At 46.5% G+C, this 18,076-nt stretch overlaps 1 protein-coding gene and 1 long non-coding RNA gene across 20 annotated transcripts in view; one reads left to right on the plus strand and one right to left on the minus strand.

Annotated features, from left to right (window-relative positions):
• The window catches only part of LOC110255797 (uncharacterized), a 440,685-nt gene that overhangs the window by 79,453 nt on the left and 343,156 nt on the right, over positions 1-18,076 (plus strand). For 3 of the 8 annotated variants that reach the window (XR_014819120.1, XR_014819122.1, XR_014819125.1), the window contains one exon: positions 6,044-7,523. This is a non-coding gene — a long non-coding RNA (uncharacterized LOC110255797). Of the gene's footprint in view, positions 1-3,400; positions 8,577-14,327; positions 14,373-18,076 lie in introns of those variants that run through there. The other 5 variants (XR_014819126.1, XR_014819121.1, XR_014819123.1 and 2 more) reach the window with 3 other exon arrangements.
• LNX2 (ligand of numb-protein X 2) overlaps positions 21-18,076 on the minus strand; it is a 370,946-nt gene continuing 352,890 nt past the window's right edge. For 11 of the 12 annotated variants that reach the window (XM_084981341.1, XM_084981344.1, XM_084981343.1 and 8 more), the window contains 6 exons: positions 17,440-17,808; positions 13,906-14,046; positions 9,622-9,799; positions 6,133-6,364; positions 4,201-4,359; positions 21-2,236 (listed from right to left, as the gene is read on the minus strand). In XM_084981341.1, the coding sequence (XP_084837467.1) occupies positions 2,101-2,236; positions 4,201-4,359; positions 6,133-6,364; positions 9,622-9,799; positions 13,906-14,046; positions 17,440-17,808 (1,215 nt within the window). In that variant the 3' untranslated portion in view covers positions 21-2,100. Of the gene's footprint in view, positions 3,107-4,200; positions 4,360-5,104; positions 6,365-9,621; positions 9,800-13,905; positions 14,047-17,439; positions 17,809-18,076 lie in introns of all 12 variants that reach the window. The other variant, XR_014819051.1, reaches the window with a different exon arrangement.

An 18,076-nucleotide genomic window follows, 5' to 3' on the forward strand; every position in this document is an offset into this window, starting at 1 on the left:
GAAAAGAGCCGGGGTCTCACTTGGGGAAAGGATGATTTTATTGCCATCCTAAATGATTCTCACACCATTATTTAAACATAGCTGGAAAATCCTGAAGTAATTTAACCTGAAGGCACAGAACACATCAAAACATTGAACTACTTAAGCTCAAAATGAGAGAATTCAAATATTTTGACAGTAACAGCAAATTATGAACACGTTGCCATCACCAAGTATCATTCTGACCAAAAAGCTATAGAGTCTTTTGTAATAAAACCCAATTAGCTTAACCTGATTTCAAGATTTCCATGATAAAAATATTGAAAAAGTGTTATCTTTCAAAACACTCATTACACTGCCAGGTTGGCTGTAAGCATTTTCCTTGTAACAAAGTGGCAGCCAGGATATTTGCTGATGGATGGCCACTCCCCAAGAATGTGCATTCTTACAAAATGTTTTAAAAAATAAGCAGAGTAGGTTACAAAATTCTACTTGGGGAGCTGGAACCAAACTCGTTCCATGTCAATTAGAATAACAAAGCACTGCAGTAACAAACTGCTTCCAAAGCCAATCATCACGTAACAGTAATATACTGCACGGGGCAGGCCACTGTATCTTGGGTAACTGTCGACCATACAGTGCAGCTAAGAGGCTGAACGAGTCAGTAACAGTTATTATTGCCATTTCTTTAGTTAAGATACGTTGTTGTTTTTTTAAAATCATTAAAAAACTAACTGGAATAATCTGTGACACGTTACAGATGCAACTGCTAAGTTTTAAAATAAAGGGGTCATGCTTCATCATATATTCTAGTACCTTGAAATACATTCTCGGATCATCAACACCATCAAGAGGCCACTTGTAAATTAGCTCGGACTCTGAACAGGTCTCTAGAGGAAACGTTCCAAGCGTGCATAGGACCAGGAAGGTCAAGACTCAGCTTTTACTCACTGCTGTACGAGTTCTTCCGACAACCACGATGAATCAAGGACAAATCAAACAGGCTGCTCGTTTTCAAAATCACCTCAAAAAAACCACGAGAGTCTAGTGACCAAGGACTGACAATTTTTTTTTTTTTCCCTCGCCAAATCTGGAATAGGTTTCAGGTGTGACATCTTTAAGACTTTCTCCTGAAATAACCAAGTTCACAAGTAAAGAAATATTGGGGAAAAAAGAAGGGTTTCTAAAACATTCAAGAGGATAAGGTAAGAAAGGTCTACCTTCTGCTTCGCTGTGGTCTGGATGAGTGTGTGTTTAACAGCGGTGTGGTCTAATATTTATCCTCTAACTGCTTAAATCACAAATACATTCCCAGTCGAGTTTGCTGATATAAGTATAATACAAACTCTAGAAAATGATCTTTTTAGCAAAAACTGCTTTAAAATTTTCCTACGTCACAAAACATTCCTTTGGAAATGAACCTTTAATGCTTTCGGACTGTTCAAGTAAAGGCAGCTTTACCATCTCCAGCACTAACCTACAATTAGCTCCCCAGTTCCTTTGTCACTGGATAATACCATGTTTTAGTCTCTGCTATGCTAATAATGGTACAGTATTTAAAAAAAAATCTCTTTCGTGGTCTCAGACTTACGTCTTCATCTATGAGCACTGAGAGATTAAAGTAGAAATAAAATAAGCCAGAAAAATCACCTTATAAACGGGATGAAGTTTTGAAATGTTGGCACCGATGAAAACTGGGCAAGGCTTGTCCAAACGGAAAACGTGCTCCAGGGCAGCGCGCCCGCCGCCGTCTCGCTGAGGCTCGTCTTGGGCACGGGGAGCTCTGTGACTCGGTTCCTGACACCAAAGAGCCACCCGCAGCCGTGGCAGCCGGCTGGCTGGGTCCCAGCCCGGGCAGCCTTCACTCTGACGGGGCACGTCCTGACAGCGGAGTCTCACCTCCGAAAATGGGGTCTCACAAGATGAGGGGAAGACCGCTGCTGAGCAGGAAGCAACGGGGCGAACTGGAGGAACCCCCTTAAGGTGTAACAGGAGAGAAGCCTGGTGGTTTGGGCCCTGTGTGGCCCTGCGGTGCCGCAGTCCCCAGCCAACAGCAGCCCCCGGGTCCGTGTCCCGCAGCCTGAAAAAGGTCGCTGCCGGACTCAGAAGCAGCTTCCACATCTACACCAGGCTGCCAGGCCAGCAAATGACAGTCAGCGTGACTTTGTTCCTCTGTTCCTTCAGCATGGGCACCAGCGCCGAGTGGCTCATGCCCACCGTGGACAGGCCGTTCACCGCCACGATCATGTCGCCACACCTGCACAAGGAGGGCAGAAACGGAGCCACTGTTTGCACGGCGGTGACACCGTCATCCTGCGATGCGTTTAGCGTGAAAACCAGTTTCCCTTAAACACGACTGTCTGATGCTTCGCTCTGAGGAGCACCTGGGGTGACGACTAGGCCTGCACTGCTGTCCCTTGGCCATCAGGACACCCCTGCGCCAGCCTCTCCTGGAACGGGGGGAGGCTTCTCGGGCAAGCAGGGTCATTTTCACATGGACTTAGGCAGCACGCGGCTAAGAGAAGAAACGCTGCTGCCCTACGAGTCCCAGCTGACAGGCTGGGAGCGCGGCCACCATCTGGACAGCTCTCGGCCGCAGCGCGTCCTTTCAGGGCTCGGGTACAGCCAGCGCGAGGCCCCCCCCTGCTCTCAGCGGCTGGCGTTCTGCCCTGCACGCGATGATGAGTCCCCACACCTTTCGGTCCCCTATGATTTCTGGCCTTTAGTGTGAATACAAATGAGGTTTCAATTTCCACAGGACCCAGACTGGTTGAGTAACTTACCTAGCGAGTGGTTAATCCATCACCTCTTCCCTCCTAAAATAACGACTTTTCCATCTCTGTCACGTTAAGACTGAGCAGGAGCACATGAACTCTGACCCGCTGTCCCCAGCGCTGCTGAGCTGGCACTTTGTTTGCAAACATGTGTGCAGCATTCTGACCAGGATGTCAGCGTTCCCCCCCTTTTTTCTTTAGCATACGGAAGTTCCCAGGCCAGGGACTGACCCTGCGCCACAGCAGACAATGCCATATCCTTAACCCACTATGCCACAAGGGAACTCCAGAGTTCACTTTTTTAAAAAAAAATCTTTTTAGAGCAGCACCCGTGGCATATGGAGGTTCCCAGGCTAGGGGCTGAATCGGAGCTACAGCTGCCGGCCTACACCACAGCCACAGCAACGCAGGATTCGAGCTGCGTCTGTGACCTATACCACAGCTCACGGCACCGCCAGATCCTTAACCCACCGAGAGAGGCTAGGGATCAAACCTCCGTCCTCAAGGATACCAGTCACATTCGTGTCTGCTGAGCCCCAACAGGAACTCCTCCAGCGTCCACTTTTTAAGATCTGTTTCTTTCATCCCGAACTAGGCACTAAGAACTTATAATCAACCATCTCTCTGTGTGTATACTCTCTCGACAGAACACCTCTGCCCACGGGGCCTGAGCTTTGAAAAAGAGGCCGCACAGAGGCTGAGAGCACTTCTGCCCCGTGGTGAGAGCAGCAGGGGCTTAACGGCAAAGGCTCCAGACCAGACAGTTCTGGGTTTGAACTGCTGCCAGCCACCCCCAGCTGTTTGGTTGCGGGCACGCTTCTTAACCCATCCAGCCCTCAGTTACCCTGCATGGGAACAGGTGTAAGGGCAGCACTCACCTGGTGGGGCCGCTCAGAAGAGTCGTAACCCACACCCAGCCTGGCACCCTGTGACCTATCACACCTCTACCACGTCACGTGGACGTGAACGAAGAACTGACTGCTCACGCAGGGCCCTGGGATGGCTGCCGAGTGTAACAAAGCCCCTCTCGCATGGCCTTGCACAGAGAGAATGCAGGGAGCTGTCAGTGCCCGGGAGAAAGAGGCCTCTCAGAGCAGGACTGGGCCCGAGTGCTCAGGTCACCGTGTCTCCCAACGGCTCGGGGTCAGTGCCCGTCACTAGGTTCACCAACCAAAGCTGTGGGTGCCAAGGCAGCAGAGGCCATGCCTCCGTCTAGATCCGGCTGGCGAACCCTGCCTGTGAAGGGCCAGACGGTGAACAGACAACCCAGGCTCTGCAAATCACTGGCTTTCTGTCACGGCCACTCGCGATCCGGCAATGAGAGGGTGCGTCCCAGTAAAACTACATAAGAACAGACAACTGGCTGGAGTCGGGGCTGACCCCGGTCTACACTGTGTGTCCCTCACAGTAGACCCGAATTCCCATCATGGAATATAACAAGACTCACTTTAATCTTCCATCATAATAGGCGGGAGTTCCCAGGACGATGGTTTTAATGAAGAAAGGCTGGTTGGTGTGGTTCTCTTCATAGCCACCAACAATACTGAAGCCCCAACTTCCCAGGTAGCTTCTTCGCAAGACGACATCATGGCAGCTGTGAAGGGCACTGTCCACAAAGGCAGACACGGCGGGAAGTCAGTGCGCGGGCCCTTCAGGACCGCTGTCACCCCACTCCTGGGACCTGCGCTGTTACACAACATGCTCGGACTTCCCATCTAGTCTAGTTTCCTAGCCCAGTGACGAGCGTTTCAAAAAGGCTTCTGGGGTGGAGAAGAGGCCCACGCATTGCCCTGGGGTTTTAGGACAGTGTGGGTTATTTTCATCATACTGAATCTTCTGTGGGAAACAAAGCAACATGCAGGTAATAAGCAGTTTTCTGGGACACCTGGCACATGGCAGCGGCGAGCCTCCCTCCTCAGGGAGAGCAGCCGGGCTCCGCCTGAGGGCTGACCCCTCCGACGGCAGGTCTGCAGGAGGTGAACAGCAGCCACTGAAATCTATGTTGACTTTTCAGAGTTCCCGTTGTGGCTCAGTGGGTTGAGAAGCCGACGGATACCCATGAGGATGCAGGTTCTATCCCTGGCCTCGCTCAGTGGGTTAAGCATCCAGCATTACCTTGAGCTGTGGCGTAGGTCACAGATGCGGCTTGGATCTGGCGTTGCTGTGGCTGTGGTGTTGGCGGGTAGCTGTAGCTCCGATTCAACCGCTAGCCTGGGAACCTCCATATGCCAGGGTGAGGGCCTAAAAAGAAAAAGAAAAAAAACCAAAACCCAACCCCCCCCCCCCAAAAAAACTGTTGATTTTTCAATGGGGAAAAAAAACTTTTGGTGCATGGAATAAACATATGAGGCAGTTAATCATCTTTGTCATTGAAAAAAAAAAAGTCTCCAAAAGGGCTCTGTAATTCTACTATAATTTTAGGCCTTATTAGGTTTTCTTTTAACCCCTCTTCTTTTTAACCAAGAAGACAAGTCAGCAAGTTAAATTAGCAAATGAAATCCAATAATACCCTTGCTTTTCACTGTTCCTTATGGGAAAGGACTTTATAAGCCATAAAGCACTCTACGAATGCTAAATACTGCTATGAAGCTAGATGGCTCGGAAACTGGCACATCCTCATTGCTTATTTTAAAGACTCAGTCATTGTCATACCAGGTTGAAAGTCAAAATGTCTCATCCTAGCTCAGTTTCAGGATCCTTCTGTACGTCGAGAATCTAAACTGCGCCGGAAACCCATCGCGACAGTAACGCCACCCCCCCACCTCAGTGCAAAACCACACGGCCACCCGCTGGAATTCCAGATGTTTCTCGCCCAGACGCTGACCAACTAACTGCACAGGGTCCTAGCTGGCTGGTCGGTCATGAGCTGTGACCTCCTCACAAAGGTGGTTGGGAGCAGCTATTCTGGAACACCGTCGCTTTGGCCCGAAGGCTTACGTCCACTAAGAACGCAGCTTTACACGCTGCCTCGTTAGGAGGCGTTCAAAGGATTGAGAGAGGGCTTTGAGAAACTAGGACAGGGAGGGGCGCCACACCTGCACCTGGTTTTCCTGGTGAAACACACACGTGTCAGGTGAACGTCCGTCAAGGCCACCAGCTCCTCCCAGCCAGAGTGACCACCCACCCCCATGGCCGGCCCTCCTGAGCCTTCAGTAGGAATGAACAGGGCGGCTTTCTTCATTTTATAAACAGATGTCGTTTCAGCTTAGTTCTTAATTAAGTTTACCTTTTAAAATACAACCTAGGAAAAATTAACCTGATTTGATGTTGCTACTTTTATCTCATGACAGCCTCTCCCCTCGACGAGTGAGTGTGCTGCGCGGTGTGTGTGTGCTGATAGACTGTGACTGTCCCCTAAGAGGAGACAGGCTCTCGGTACCTGGGCAGCCCCAGCCACATGACCCACGACGGGGACCAGCTGGCATCGTACTCGTTCTCGCTGAAAGTGCTCGGCTGTTCATCTGGGCCCTGGGCGGCCTCCTCCACAACCTGCACCTCCAGTGCCTTCAGGGCCACCGTGGGGGACGCGGTGCTGGCTTTCAGCATAGCGACGGCCTCGCTGTGACTTAAGTTGGTCAGATCAATGCCGTTGATGTTCAGCAAGATGTCACCTGTTCCGATGAAGAACAAGAAAGATGAGCTGTCAGGTGATCACTTCCCTGTAAACCCTGTGATCTGCAAACCAACCAACAAACGCTCATCCCAGAGACTCAGCGGAGGTAAAAGACAATTTTCTTGATCTTTTTTTTAATGCCAAGGAAGAATCCGGTTCGTGGACAATAATCCGATTCGAAATTTAAAATAATAATTGATAGGGAAGGGTGTGGCTTGAGGCTCTGATTCAGTGGCGAGCCAGTCATTTGCCCTGGTTTAGCTGAGCACAGGTCCTGGGCACCTTCTTTTCTCCTGCTGCCGTTCCTTATAATCAAAAGAAGGATTTGATCTTTGGCTCGTAGGAATGCATTTTTAATAGCGTCTACTTCACACAGTTTTATATAGAGACAGCCCTACACAAGTCCCCTCCCTGCAAGTGGACCATTCTGGGTCGAGAGAATCCCTGGGCCTACACACAGACACGGAACTCGTGACTGGAACATGTCTTGTTGAGGAAGAAAAATAGTGTTGGTTGCTTCGCCGAGTAGTGTAAAACACAAGAGCAATGAGGATTATATAAAAGGTTAGGAAGGAACGGAGTAGTGTTTTTTTTTTTTTTAGGGCCGCACTTGCGGCGTATGGAGGTACTTAACCCATTGAGCCAGGCCAGGGATTGAATCTGCAGCCTTGTGGTTACCAGTCAGGTTCTTTTCCGCTGCGCCACAATGGGAACTCCAGGAACGGAGTAGTTCTATAAGATGCACAAACATTTATACTAGGAAAGCCCACAGAAAATCCTCCTCTCCAATTCATCACTTTGCAGATGATTAAAGCACAACGTTCTCATTGTAGAAAACTTAGAAAACATAATAACGAGGAAATAAAATTACCTAAAATCCCACAAGAGGACAAATAACTTAAAAAGACTGCCTTGCTAAGATATAATTTGCATACCATTGAATGAAAGTAAATAATTTTATGGGTTTACAGTCAGAGTTGTACAACCATCACTCATCGTTTTCATAGCATTTTTAATCACCACTCCCAAACTGTGTACCCATTAGTAGTCAGTTCTCTTCCCTGAGCCCTAAGCAACTATGCATCTACGTTCTGTGTCTAGAGATGTGCCAATTCTGAATATTTACTAAAAATAAAATCATATGTGGTCTTTTGAAACTGGCTCCTTTCACTTAACATGCTCCCAGGGTTCATGCATATTGTGGAATGTGTCAACGCTTCATTCCTTTTTATGGCCAAATAATACTCTACCGCACAGACAAACCGCATCTGTTGATTCATTTACCAGTCAATGGCCATTTTTGCTCTTTGGCCATAATGAAAAAAATACTGCTATAAATCTTCACTACATGTTTTCGTGTGAACGTGTTTTCAGTTCTCTAGGAATGGAATTGCTGGGTCATATGGTAACTATGTGTAACTGTCTGAAGAACTGCTCAAATGTTTTATAGAACAGTTGTGCCGTTAAACATGCCTGCTGGCAATGTAGGAGGGCTTCCATTTCTCTACATCCTTGCCAGTGTTTGTTAAGTGTCATTTTGATGACATTCACCCTAGTGGTGTGAAGTGATTCTGATTTCCCTAATAACTAATGGCACCGAGCATCTTTTCATGTCATCATCAGCCATTTGTGTATCTTCTTTTCAACTGGGTTATCTTTCACTATTGAGTTATAATAAGGTTTTTTCCATTTTTTAAAAAAAGTCCTCTAGGAGTTCCCGTTGTGGCTTAGTTCGTGGAGTTCCAGTCCAGGACTTAGACTTGACTTTTGTCTAAAAGTTTCCCATTGTGGCTCAGCTGTTAACGAACCCAACTAGTATCCATGAAGACGCAGGTTCAATCCCTGGCCTCGCTCAGTGGATTAAGGATCTGGTGTTGCCGTGAGCTGTGGTGTAAGTCACAGATGCAGCTTGGATCCAGCGTTGCTGTGGCTGTAACGTAGGCCAGCGGCTGTAGCTCCAATTTGACCCCTATCCTGGGAACCTCCATATGCCACGGGTGTGGCCCTAAAAAGACAAAAAAAATAAAAATAAATAAATGGGGAGTTCCCGTCATGGCACAGTGGTTAACGAATCCGACTAGGAACCATGAGGTTGCGGGTTCGGTCCCTGCCCTTGCTCAGTGGGTTAAGGACCCAGTGTTGCCATGAGCTGTGGTGTAGGTCGCAGTCGCAGCTCGGATCCCACGTTGCTGTGGCTCTGGCGTAGACCGGTGGCTACAGTTCCGATTCGACCCCTTAGCCTGGGAACCTCCATATGCCGCGGGAGCGGCCCTTAAAAAAAAAAAAAAAAGGGCATAAATAAATACATAAATAAATGAAAGTTTTAATTCTTACGTTTAGGTTGTGGATCAGTTAATTTTTGTATACGGTGTGAGGTAGGGATCCAACTTCATTTTTGGGAAAATAGCTTTAAGACCCACTTTTCCGTATGAACAGACCAATGTACGGAGAAGGCAGTTTTTACCATTACCACACCCACCTCTACAAATGAAACAGTATTGATGGGAATGTGGAACTGTGGACAAATTGATCCCTAAAATCACTGCCTTTTTAATTAAGTTTGTCTTTTGCCTTCTGCTCCACCGCCTCTGTGAGCCTCCTCCCACACAGACACTTTATTTTTTATTTACTTATTTTTTTGCTTTTTAGGGCTGCACCTGAGGCACATGGAGGTTCACAGCTAGGGGCTGAATTGGAGCCACAGCTGCCAGCCTACACCACAGCAAGGAGGGATCTGAGCCATGTCTGCTACCTACACCACAGCTCACGGCAATGCCGGATCCTTAACCCACTGAGGGAAGCCAGGGATCAAACTGCATCCTCATGAATTCTAGTAGGATTCGTTTCCATGCACCACGATGGAAACTCCCACAGACACTTTCAAAATAAGTAACGTGTATTTCACGGAGATGATCCCTCAAAGTGTCTGGCCTGCTGTAATGCGGGAAGCATAAATCTCTTAGAGGGTCTTTTCTGTTAAAATAATCTAATTTATTAGATTGTTATTATTATTTCTGTTAAAATAATCTAATAGTCCGAATAGCTGTTAGAAAATAACAGAACTATTCTCAAGCTTCCACAATTCCCCTTTACATTAGGCATTTTTCTAACTTTATGCTTCTGTTATGTAAGGGACATCCTGAAGGATTGTTAAAAGCCATGTTTAATAGAAAACTCTGTAGATAGTCTTTGTTTTGAAAATGGAAGCTGAATTTGGGAGAAGACGTGGTGACTCTGGCCCAGATCCCAGCTTACCTCTCTTGATTCTGCCATCACGTGCAAGGCAGCCATGAGGTGGCACGCTGGTCACAAAGATGGGCAGCTCCCCACTCTTACTTCCTCGGCCCCCCGCGACGGTCATGCCAAGGGACTCGTGTGGTTCCTTCTTTATAGTGATGTGTTTTTCTTGGCATGTAACACACTGGGAGAGGTCCTGCACACGAGAGAAAAAAGTTACTGGGTAATAAGTAATTGAAATATGTTGAAGACAGCTGAAGTAATAAAAACTTTGGTAACAAATATAAAGTCATTAAAAAAAAAAAATCACTGTAGGAGCTCCTGTCGTGGCGCAGTGGTTAACGAATCCGACTAGGAACCATGAGGTTGCGGGTTCGATCCCTGCCCTTGCTCAGTGGGTTAACGATCCAGCGTTGCCGTGAGCTGTGGTGTGGGTCGCAGATTCGGCTTGGATCCCATGTTGCTGTGGCTCTGGCGTAGGCTGGCAGCTCAGCTCCGATTAGACCCCTAGCCTGGGAACCTCCATATGCCACGGGAGCGGTCCAAGAAATGGCAAAAAGACAAAAAATAAACAAATAAATGAAAATCACTGTAGAAGTCAAAGCATCACACAGTTCTTCACGGGTTCATGAACCCTGTGGTCACAGGGGGAAACTCTGGACTGTATTTTCACACGACTAAATGTGGAACCGAAAAACTCAGGACTGATGTGAGGAAGTCAGAGTGAAGTAAGCACATCAGTTATACACTTAGCTTGAGCTCCCAGATAGGATCCCTTCTACAAAAGTAAATAATGCATTTGAATTTTAAGATTCTAAAGACAAGCCAATTAATTTCACCTGCATTTTTCTCCTGTATTCTTTGAAAGACGGGCTGACAGCAGTATAAATGCGTGGATTTTACTAAGTCAGAAAAAAGCTATGTACTTATCTTCTGATTCTTACAAGGATTATTAGAGCATTCAGTCATGACGCGGGTGCAAATCTACCTTCAAAATTTTTGTGAAACACTAAAGGGTATGAAATAACTGAATTCTTAAGTTAATAACGGAAATAAATCCCCAACAAACTCTATTCTCAGGGAAAAGCTATTTTTACTGATATCTGTTACTGCTACTTACTACTGAGATGCTCCTGGAAATAAGAAAAGGAGACTCTAGAATACTGCTTTTCTTTGGAATTAGAATTCAACAAAATCAAGTTGTACATATGCAATGAGCGTTAAAAAAACTAACACTTACTGAAGGCTTCCTACGTGTGAAGCTAATGGCTATTAAAAAAACTAACACTTACTGAAGGCTTCCTATGTGTGACGCTAATGGCCATATGTGCGTAATTTCACCTTCGCAGGGTCCTGAAGGTGAGTACCACCCCTGGTCCCATCTTCTGGATGAGGAAACAGACTTGGGCACCGTGCCCTGCCCCAAGTGATGCGGCCGTGTAAGGTCCTGCGCAGGGATCTGAGCAGATGCATGTATACAACTCTGCTCTGCATGGCTGCACATACGATGCACCATGTACTGTTTACTTGCACCCACCCACACGGTTACTCTCCCGTTCAGTGCAGCAGTGGGAGCTAGTGTCTCAAAAGGTTTCCAACATGTATCAACCATAAGAAAATGTAGAAAATAATTAACATGAACAGTATGGACAATGGAAATATACGAATTATATTTACAGAATTGTAACACTTCCTTGAGTGACATTATTTGAGAGGTGACGTGTTCGTGTCAGTCAGGCCCTAAAATTACAGGCCCGTCTCCCTTCCTCTGGTCCTGGAATCCATGTCCTCTTAGAGTCTTATTAAGGAAACCACCTGCAATAACATCCTAGCATTCCTGGAAAATGTTAGGACCTAGCAGAAAACTTGGAAACGTCCTAAGGCAGTCTCCTCTTTAAAGGTATAAAATCTATGTTAGGATCCTTCAACGCTGGGCAGAACCCTCTTTATTAGACAACTCATGTAAACCCAATCTTGAGCATATCTTTTTAAGCAGGTTTGGCTTTCAGGTATTTAATCAATTAAAGGTGGTGGGTTTACTCCTCTAGTTGGCTTAGATGTATGCATTTTTTCCCCAAGGAACCAAGCCAAACTTCAAAGATGATACTCTGTATACTTCAAGGAAGCTCCCAAACCATCAGAATGTTTAAGCAGTTACTCAGAGGCCCAGGAGCAGACTACATTTGTATACTTTAATTCTGAACAATGCTTATAATCGTAGGAATATATTTTCTGGGTGAATTTGTGTTTTCCCTAAGAGACCTTTATTCCTCTACATGATGATTTGAGATAACAAATGCAGTGTGTTAGTAGCAAATAGCTAAACGAACACTTAAAAGTACGTTTTGCGTGGCTGTTGCAACTAGATTTGCAGAGTTCTTAGAATAAATTCAACATTACTATTTAAAACATTATCATATAAAATTAAAGAGAATAAGAATTAGCAGTAGAGTTGAGAAAAACATATGTGCCCCAAACAAGTAAATAAAGTAAGCAGAGTTCTCTATGTGAATGTTAGAATAATGAAGTAATTTTTAAAATTGTTTTAAAATTATAATAATGTCATAGACACCCGTATCTCACATTATTGTAAAATTCAATGCCCAAAAAGATTCAAGAGTAAATCTTTGCCTTATATTACAATTCCTTAGGAACATACATATATGCATACATAATCTGCAAAGCAAGGACTAGCTGTATGAAGCAATTATTCAAAACTCTAACTCCTTTTTCACAGTCATCATTCTGAAGGCAAAAGTATGGGTTTCCTTCATACGTCTCAGTTTTGGTTCAGAAATGAGACCAAGTCTGTGGTTACAACTTCTTGTAAGTATCCACTAAATCGAAGACCAGGGACAAGTCTATACTTAAGCTCAGAAAACCAGATAAACCTGATGGGCCCAAATACTTGTGCCTTGAAGGGATGGTTTCTAAGGGACCTGTAACATTCCAAAGGTAAGTCTTCTCTCAAGCACTGTATTTACATTAAGAAGTCATTTTAGCACACAAAGTCCCTCTTATGGTTTTAAGCAGACCAATAGAGACCGTTTTGTTTAGTAAAGCAATTTAATTCCCCCCCCCTCCCAGGAGACTGGCTTTGGCAGCTCAGAGTTAGCTGACGTTTTCAGAGTTGAGTAAATATCATCCCTTTAAACATCCTGGCCTGCGCATCCTTCACAGCGGCCAAGATGTGGAAACAACCTAAGTGCCCATTAATGGATGACCGGATAAAGAAGTTGTGAGATCGATACTAGATATACATAGCGAAACCATAAAAAGATGAAATCTTGGCATTTGCAACGACATGGACAGATCTTGAGACTATGATGCTAAGTGAAATAAGTCAGATGGAGAAAGACAAATGCTGTATGATTTCACTCCTGTGCAGAATATGAAAAGCAAAATAAATGACAAACCAAACCAAATCCAAACAAACCTGTGAATCGGAGAACATACTAACGGTTACCAGCGGGGAAGGGGTGGGTGATGAGTGAGACGAATCGTCACCTGTACGGGATCACCTGTATGGTGATGGGCGGAAAGGAACTGTCTTGTGGCGAGCACGGCACAGTGTTTACAGAAGTAGAAACGTGATGCGGTCCACAGGGAACATACATTATAAACCAGTCTTACCTCAGTGAAAAATGCATTAAAAAAATCCTGGCCCACCAAGAATCGAGTTCAAATGATGGATCAAGTGAAGTAAATGCTATCAGGAATTAGGTACGAGCCTCTTTAAACTTCTGCAGCTTAGGTGAGACGGCACAGATAATTACCTAGGTATATGTTGTAAAAGCAGGGAAAAAGCCTGACATATGGGAATCGTAAAAGGTTTAGTCTTCCTGTACTAGAACATAAAAATGTATGCTACACGTGTAGCTACTGAAGTTTAGGGTTTATGTTCAATATTCACATACCTAATTCCGACGTAGGCAACTGCCCAGTTAAGTACAGACTGTTGATCACTGTCTTCATTATACTTTTTAATTACACGACCATCACATTTGAACGAGCAACCCAAGATAAGCGCCACTTTCATGTAGAACTAGACAAACTGAAGGATTTTTCTGGACCATTGGACACGTCTCATCAGTCAGGTCGGCGTGTAGAGGGAGGGGCCTTCCCCAGGGAGAAGCTCTGCGGGCCGAGGAGCTGAGGCAATGCCCTCAGCTCTCCCAGGTGGCAAAGGACACAGTGCACTCACACCACAAATGCCAGGTTCAGCTCCTTCCGCCGCAGCAGCCCTGGTTAAAACCCCACCAGGGCGGATCAACTAAAAACCGCAAACACACGGCTCCTCACCTTGTGTGAGCCAGGCCTGCTGTAACACAGCGGCTGCGCGTGGTGCTGGCTGCTGCTCTGAGCTCCTGCTTCTCGGACCGAGGTTCCAGGCTGGGGTTTTCCTGGTCGAGCGATGGTTAAATTCACCCTCTCTCCACTGGCCTGGAGAAAATGGACAGGCGCGCCAGTCATTAACGATGCTTCTCATTTCACCAAGTCTCATCGGACTGGTGTCTGGCCGGGGGTGACTGCAAGTGCCCGGTGGTAGGAGGAGGGGAGCTCTTTCAGGAGCTGATAATTCGAACTTGTGCAGCTGAAATGCGCCGGCACAGTCCTGGGGCAGCCCTTCCCCAGCCACCTCCACAACAACCAAGGCACAGAGTCAAAGGCGCCCCATCATTTCCTGGAGAGTAACTGTTTTAATACTTCTCTGTCCCTTCAAGGTTGGCTGTGGCATCGGAGGGAGAGAGTGAAGGAAAGAATGGAAGGTAAGAACGGATTCAAAACCTGATTAAAATCCATTGCCATTTTAAAAATAAATTCCACGGTGGCTGCTCTGGAAGTAATATTGAGGGAAACCATGCACAGCTTTGTTTCTATTTGCTGTAAGTTTGAGTCAAAAATAGCACATCCGCTTACATAGTCCTGGGAAGAATAATTCCAGAGATCCTTCATAACAAGATTAGTAATATATAAATACAGCGTGTGCATCACTCACACACCTCTGTTAGGTTACAGTATCTTTGAGATTTGTGACACATTTTAAATTTAGAGGCCCATTATCTATATTTTAAACATAGATTCACATCTATTATATATGTATATTTTTAAGTTATTTTCTCTTTGCTCTTAAAGTACATGCCTGATTCAGCTGATGTTGGCTCTTGGGCATGAGCATAATTCCCAAGTTCATTATTATTATTGCTGTGGGAGGTGATGACCGCCTGCTTTCCAGGAACTGGGGGAGAAAGTGGGGACCCCCCATGATTAGAGTCAGCAATGTGAAGACATCACTGTTTTCAGTTTTCCCCCCCAGTTTTGAGATAAACTGACATACAGCACTTATTATTTTTAATTCTTAAACTGAGAATAAGTGATAATCCACTTTTCATGTTCCACTAAAAACATCTGCTTATTCAGGCATTGTATTCAGCTTCGTTTCAGACAAGTTCCTCAAAATAACGGAAAGAAAAGCACCCAACATATGGCTAGATTCTCAAAGCACAGAGTCTGGATACTTGACCTAAGGGGTAAATATGAAAGTACAATGTTTAGAATCCTGGTGTTTAAAATCCTGATACTTCACACACACACACACACACACACACACACGAATTCCTGTCATGGCTCAGCGGTTAGCAAACCCGACTAATATCCATGAGGACTCAAGTTCGATCCCTGGCCTCGCTTGGTGGGTTAAGCATCTGGTGTTGTCGTGAGCTGTGGTGTAGGTAGCAGACGAGGCTTGGACCTCAAGTTGCTGTGGCTGTAGTGTAGGCTGGCAGCTATAGCTCCGACTAGACCCCTAGCCTGCGAACCTCCCTATGCCGCAGGTGTGGCCCTAAAAAGACAAAAAGACCAAAAAATAAAATAACTTAAAATCCTGACACTTCACATCATCAGACTGCACAGCGTGGAGTGGTGAGAAGCTCTGTGGCTGTGCTTCAATGTACAGAGTTATTTTCGTCGCTGCCCTCTGCTTCATGAGCACCAAGTATGCTCCTTAGTATTTCAGCTTTCCTGGAAAACCCATGCTTTTGCAAAGCTATTAACAGAAACAAATCTTTGATCTAGATTTTTTGAAAGACAAACTTCTGTGCCTGGGAGAAAAGTGGACATTTGGTAGGTAATTGGTGGACCACTGCTGGGTTTAGGCTGACCTTACACAGACATAGGTGTAACATGCCAGGGTTTCAAACACTGCAAAAAAAGTTCTGTTAGAATCGAAATTTTAAAAATATGCAAGATGTTCAAATAATGATACCCTTAATTCCTAAGCAAGTGGTACACTCTGTTGTTGGGGAGTATAAACTGGTGTGACCCAATCTTCCTGAAGGAAGTTTAACAAAAGGTCTTAAAATGAAAACACAACATGTCAGTAGGGGTGACTGAGTTACAGGCCAACACGCCTAACCAGCAGCTCGTCAAGGTCACGACGTGGTCCTACACTTACTCTCGGGGCGGAAGTCCACACGCACTGCTGACATGAGCACGTGTGCACATGCTGTGTAAATGTGTACCTGTCTGTGGATGTATACACTCCAAAGTGTGTGCAATGCTGTTTCCCAGTGTTGGTAGCGTGGGATGTTTAGATTGAATGTGCTTTTAACTTCTGGGTTTTTTGTGTTTTTGGTATTTTATCTTCAGCATGCTCCTTTTTAGACACAGTACATGGTATTTTTATAATCCTCAAAACAAAATTTTTTTCAAAAAGAAACTTAAATGGGGCAACTTTGGTTTTCTATTGTTTGGGACAAAAATCAGCACAAAATGTAATCAGTTTTACTAATCTGACTTCTCACTTCAGAAAGTCACCGGACTCTTCCATTTCATTTAACAGGTCCCCAACTGGACTAGCTTTCTTCTGTTTTCCCATCTCCCTCCACCAACCCCCACCCTTACGAGATAAAACCTGTTTTCAGCCATGCAGCACCTCGGGTACAACTCCTGGTGCCCAGAATGCTGCCTCTGATTTGAGGGTTTTCCAAGGCATTCAATTTCTTTAAGCCTCAAGTCTATGAAATGAGACCCATATCTGAGCCTTTTTCAAGGCAATACGGCTGCGTGCATGGCAAAGGGAGCAGGCTGCAGGGAGAGGTGGGTTCCCTTGGTTTTAGATGCTCACGGTTATTTGATTCTGTGTATAGATGCGTTTTTAGTGACTACCATCCCGCCTGAATTCCTAATGTCCCGTTGTGGTAACTGACCCTTGGGTTGGCGTGGGGTGTGCACTGTGTTTACCTTAGCACGTCTGCGTCAGCTCCTGCAAGGCTGCGTGAGGCTCACATGAAATGTCATGGCACGTGCAGAAGCCGAAGCGCTTCTCTGGGTGGTTATTCACCTACCCGTTTCAGTGCTCTTACTGGAAACATGCTTTTTTCTCTAATAATGACCACCCTCACTTCCAGAGATACTGTGAGGACAACGCTGTGTGTCTGAAATGCTCTGAATTCCTCTATCTCTATATATCTCTATATATCTTAAAGGCAGTACAGAGATGAGTTAGCTGAATAAAAAAGGATTTCTTCCCGTTACTTTGGGTCGTGGTGTGGGGGGGAGTGAGTGAACAGACCAGGTGGGCTACCCGCTCCGTGGCCAAGCTCCTGGGAGGCTGGCCTTCTCACCTGTCACACGTGGCACCCGGTGGAGGGCGCGGGGCAGGGGTAGAAGGAGAGCAGGCGACCGCGGGGCCCCAGCTCCGGACGCCAGGCGGTGTAGACAGCAGGAGTCAGGGCCGACAGAGCGGCACTGGGGGACCGACCGTGCCGCGGAGCAGCGACTAGCCCCGGGGCTCCCGCGCCACTGCCAGTGGGCAAGGACGCGGGCGAGGCTCACCTGGATGACCTGGGCGGCCAGCTCGGGCGTGCCGTGCTTCAGGTCGTGCCCGTTGATGGCCAGCACGCGGTCGTTGCTGCTGAGCCTCCCGTCCTGCGCGGCCAGCCCCCCCTCCAGCAGGTCGAGGATGAAGACGCCCGGCTCGTCAGTCCTTCGCACGAGCTTGATGCCCAGCTGCTCGGCCGAGTCCCGCTTGTGCAGGACCACCTGGAAGACCTCCTCGCGCGCCGCGCCGCCCTCGGCGTGGCCGTGCGCGCGGCCGCCGAAGCGCCTCTCGCGGAGCACGGTGAGCTGCAGCGTGCTGCAGGGCTGCGACAGCACCGCGCGGGCGTAGTTGTGCGACACGCTGCTGATGTCGTGGTTGTTGACCTGGACAGAGGGCGGTGCGACCAAAGCGTGACAATCCGTTACCTTCCCAGTGGGTACGGGGGGTTACACAACATTGCCAAAGGAAAGGAACCCAGTGAAAATGATACACAGTCCTTACCCACAAGAAAAAAAAGCACTCCAAAGGCATTTCAAAACCAGAGTTCCTGAAATTAACTGACAATGACTAGCATTAGGTAGAGAAGTTAAGATCATAGGCTTTAACGACGGCCTGGATTTAGGGTCCTTGGTTCTGCTCCATATAACTGGA

This window comes from Sus scrofa, chromosome 11 (genome assembly GCF_054392235.1).
Source record: "Sus scrofa isolate SSC_HxYL_T2T_F1_AM1 chromosome 11, Sscrofa_HxYL_maternal_Yorkshire_Landrace_v2.0, whole genome shotgun sequence".
NCBI classification, from domain to species: domain Eukaryota; kingdom Metazoa; phylum Chordata; class Mammalia; order Artiodactyla; family Suidae; genus Sus; species Sus scrofa.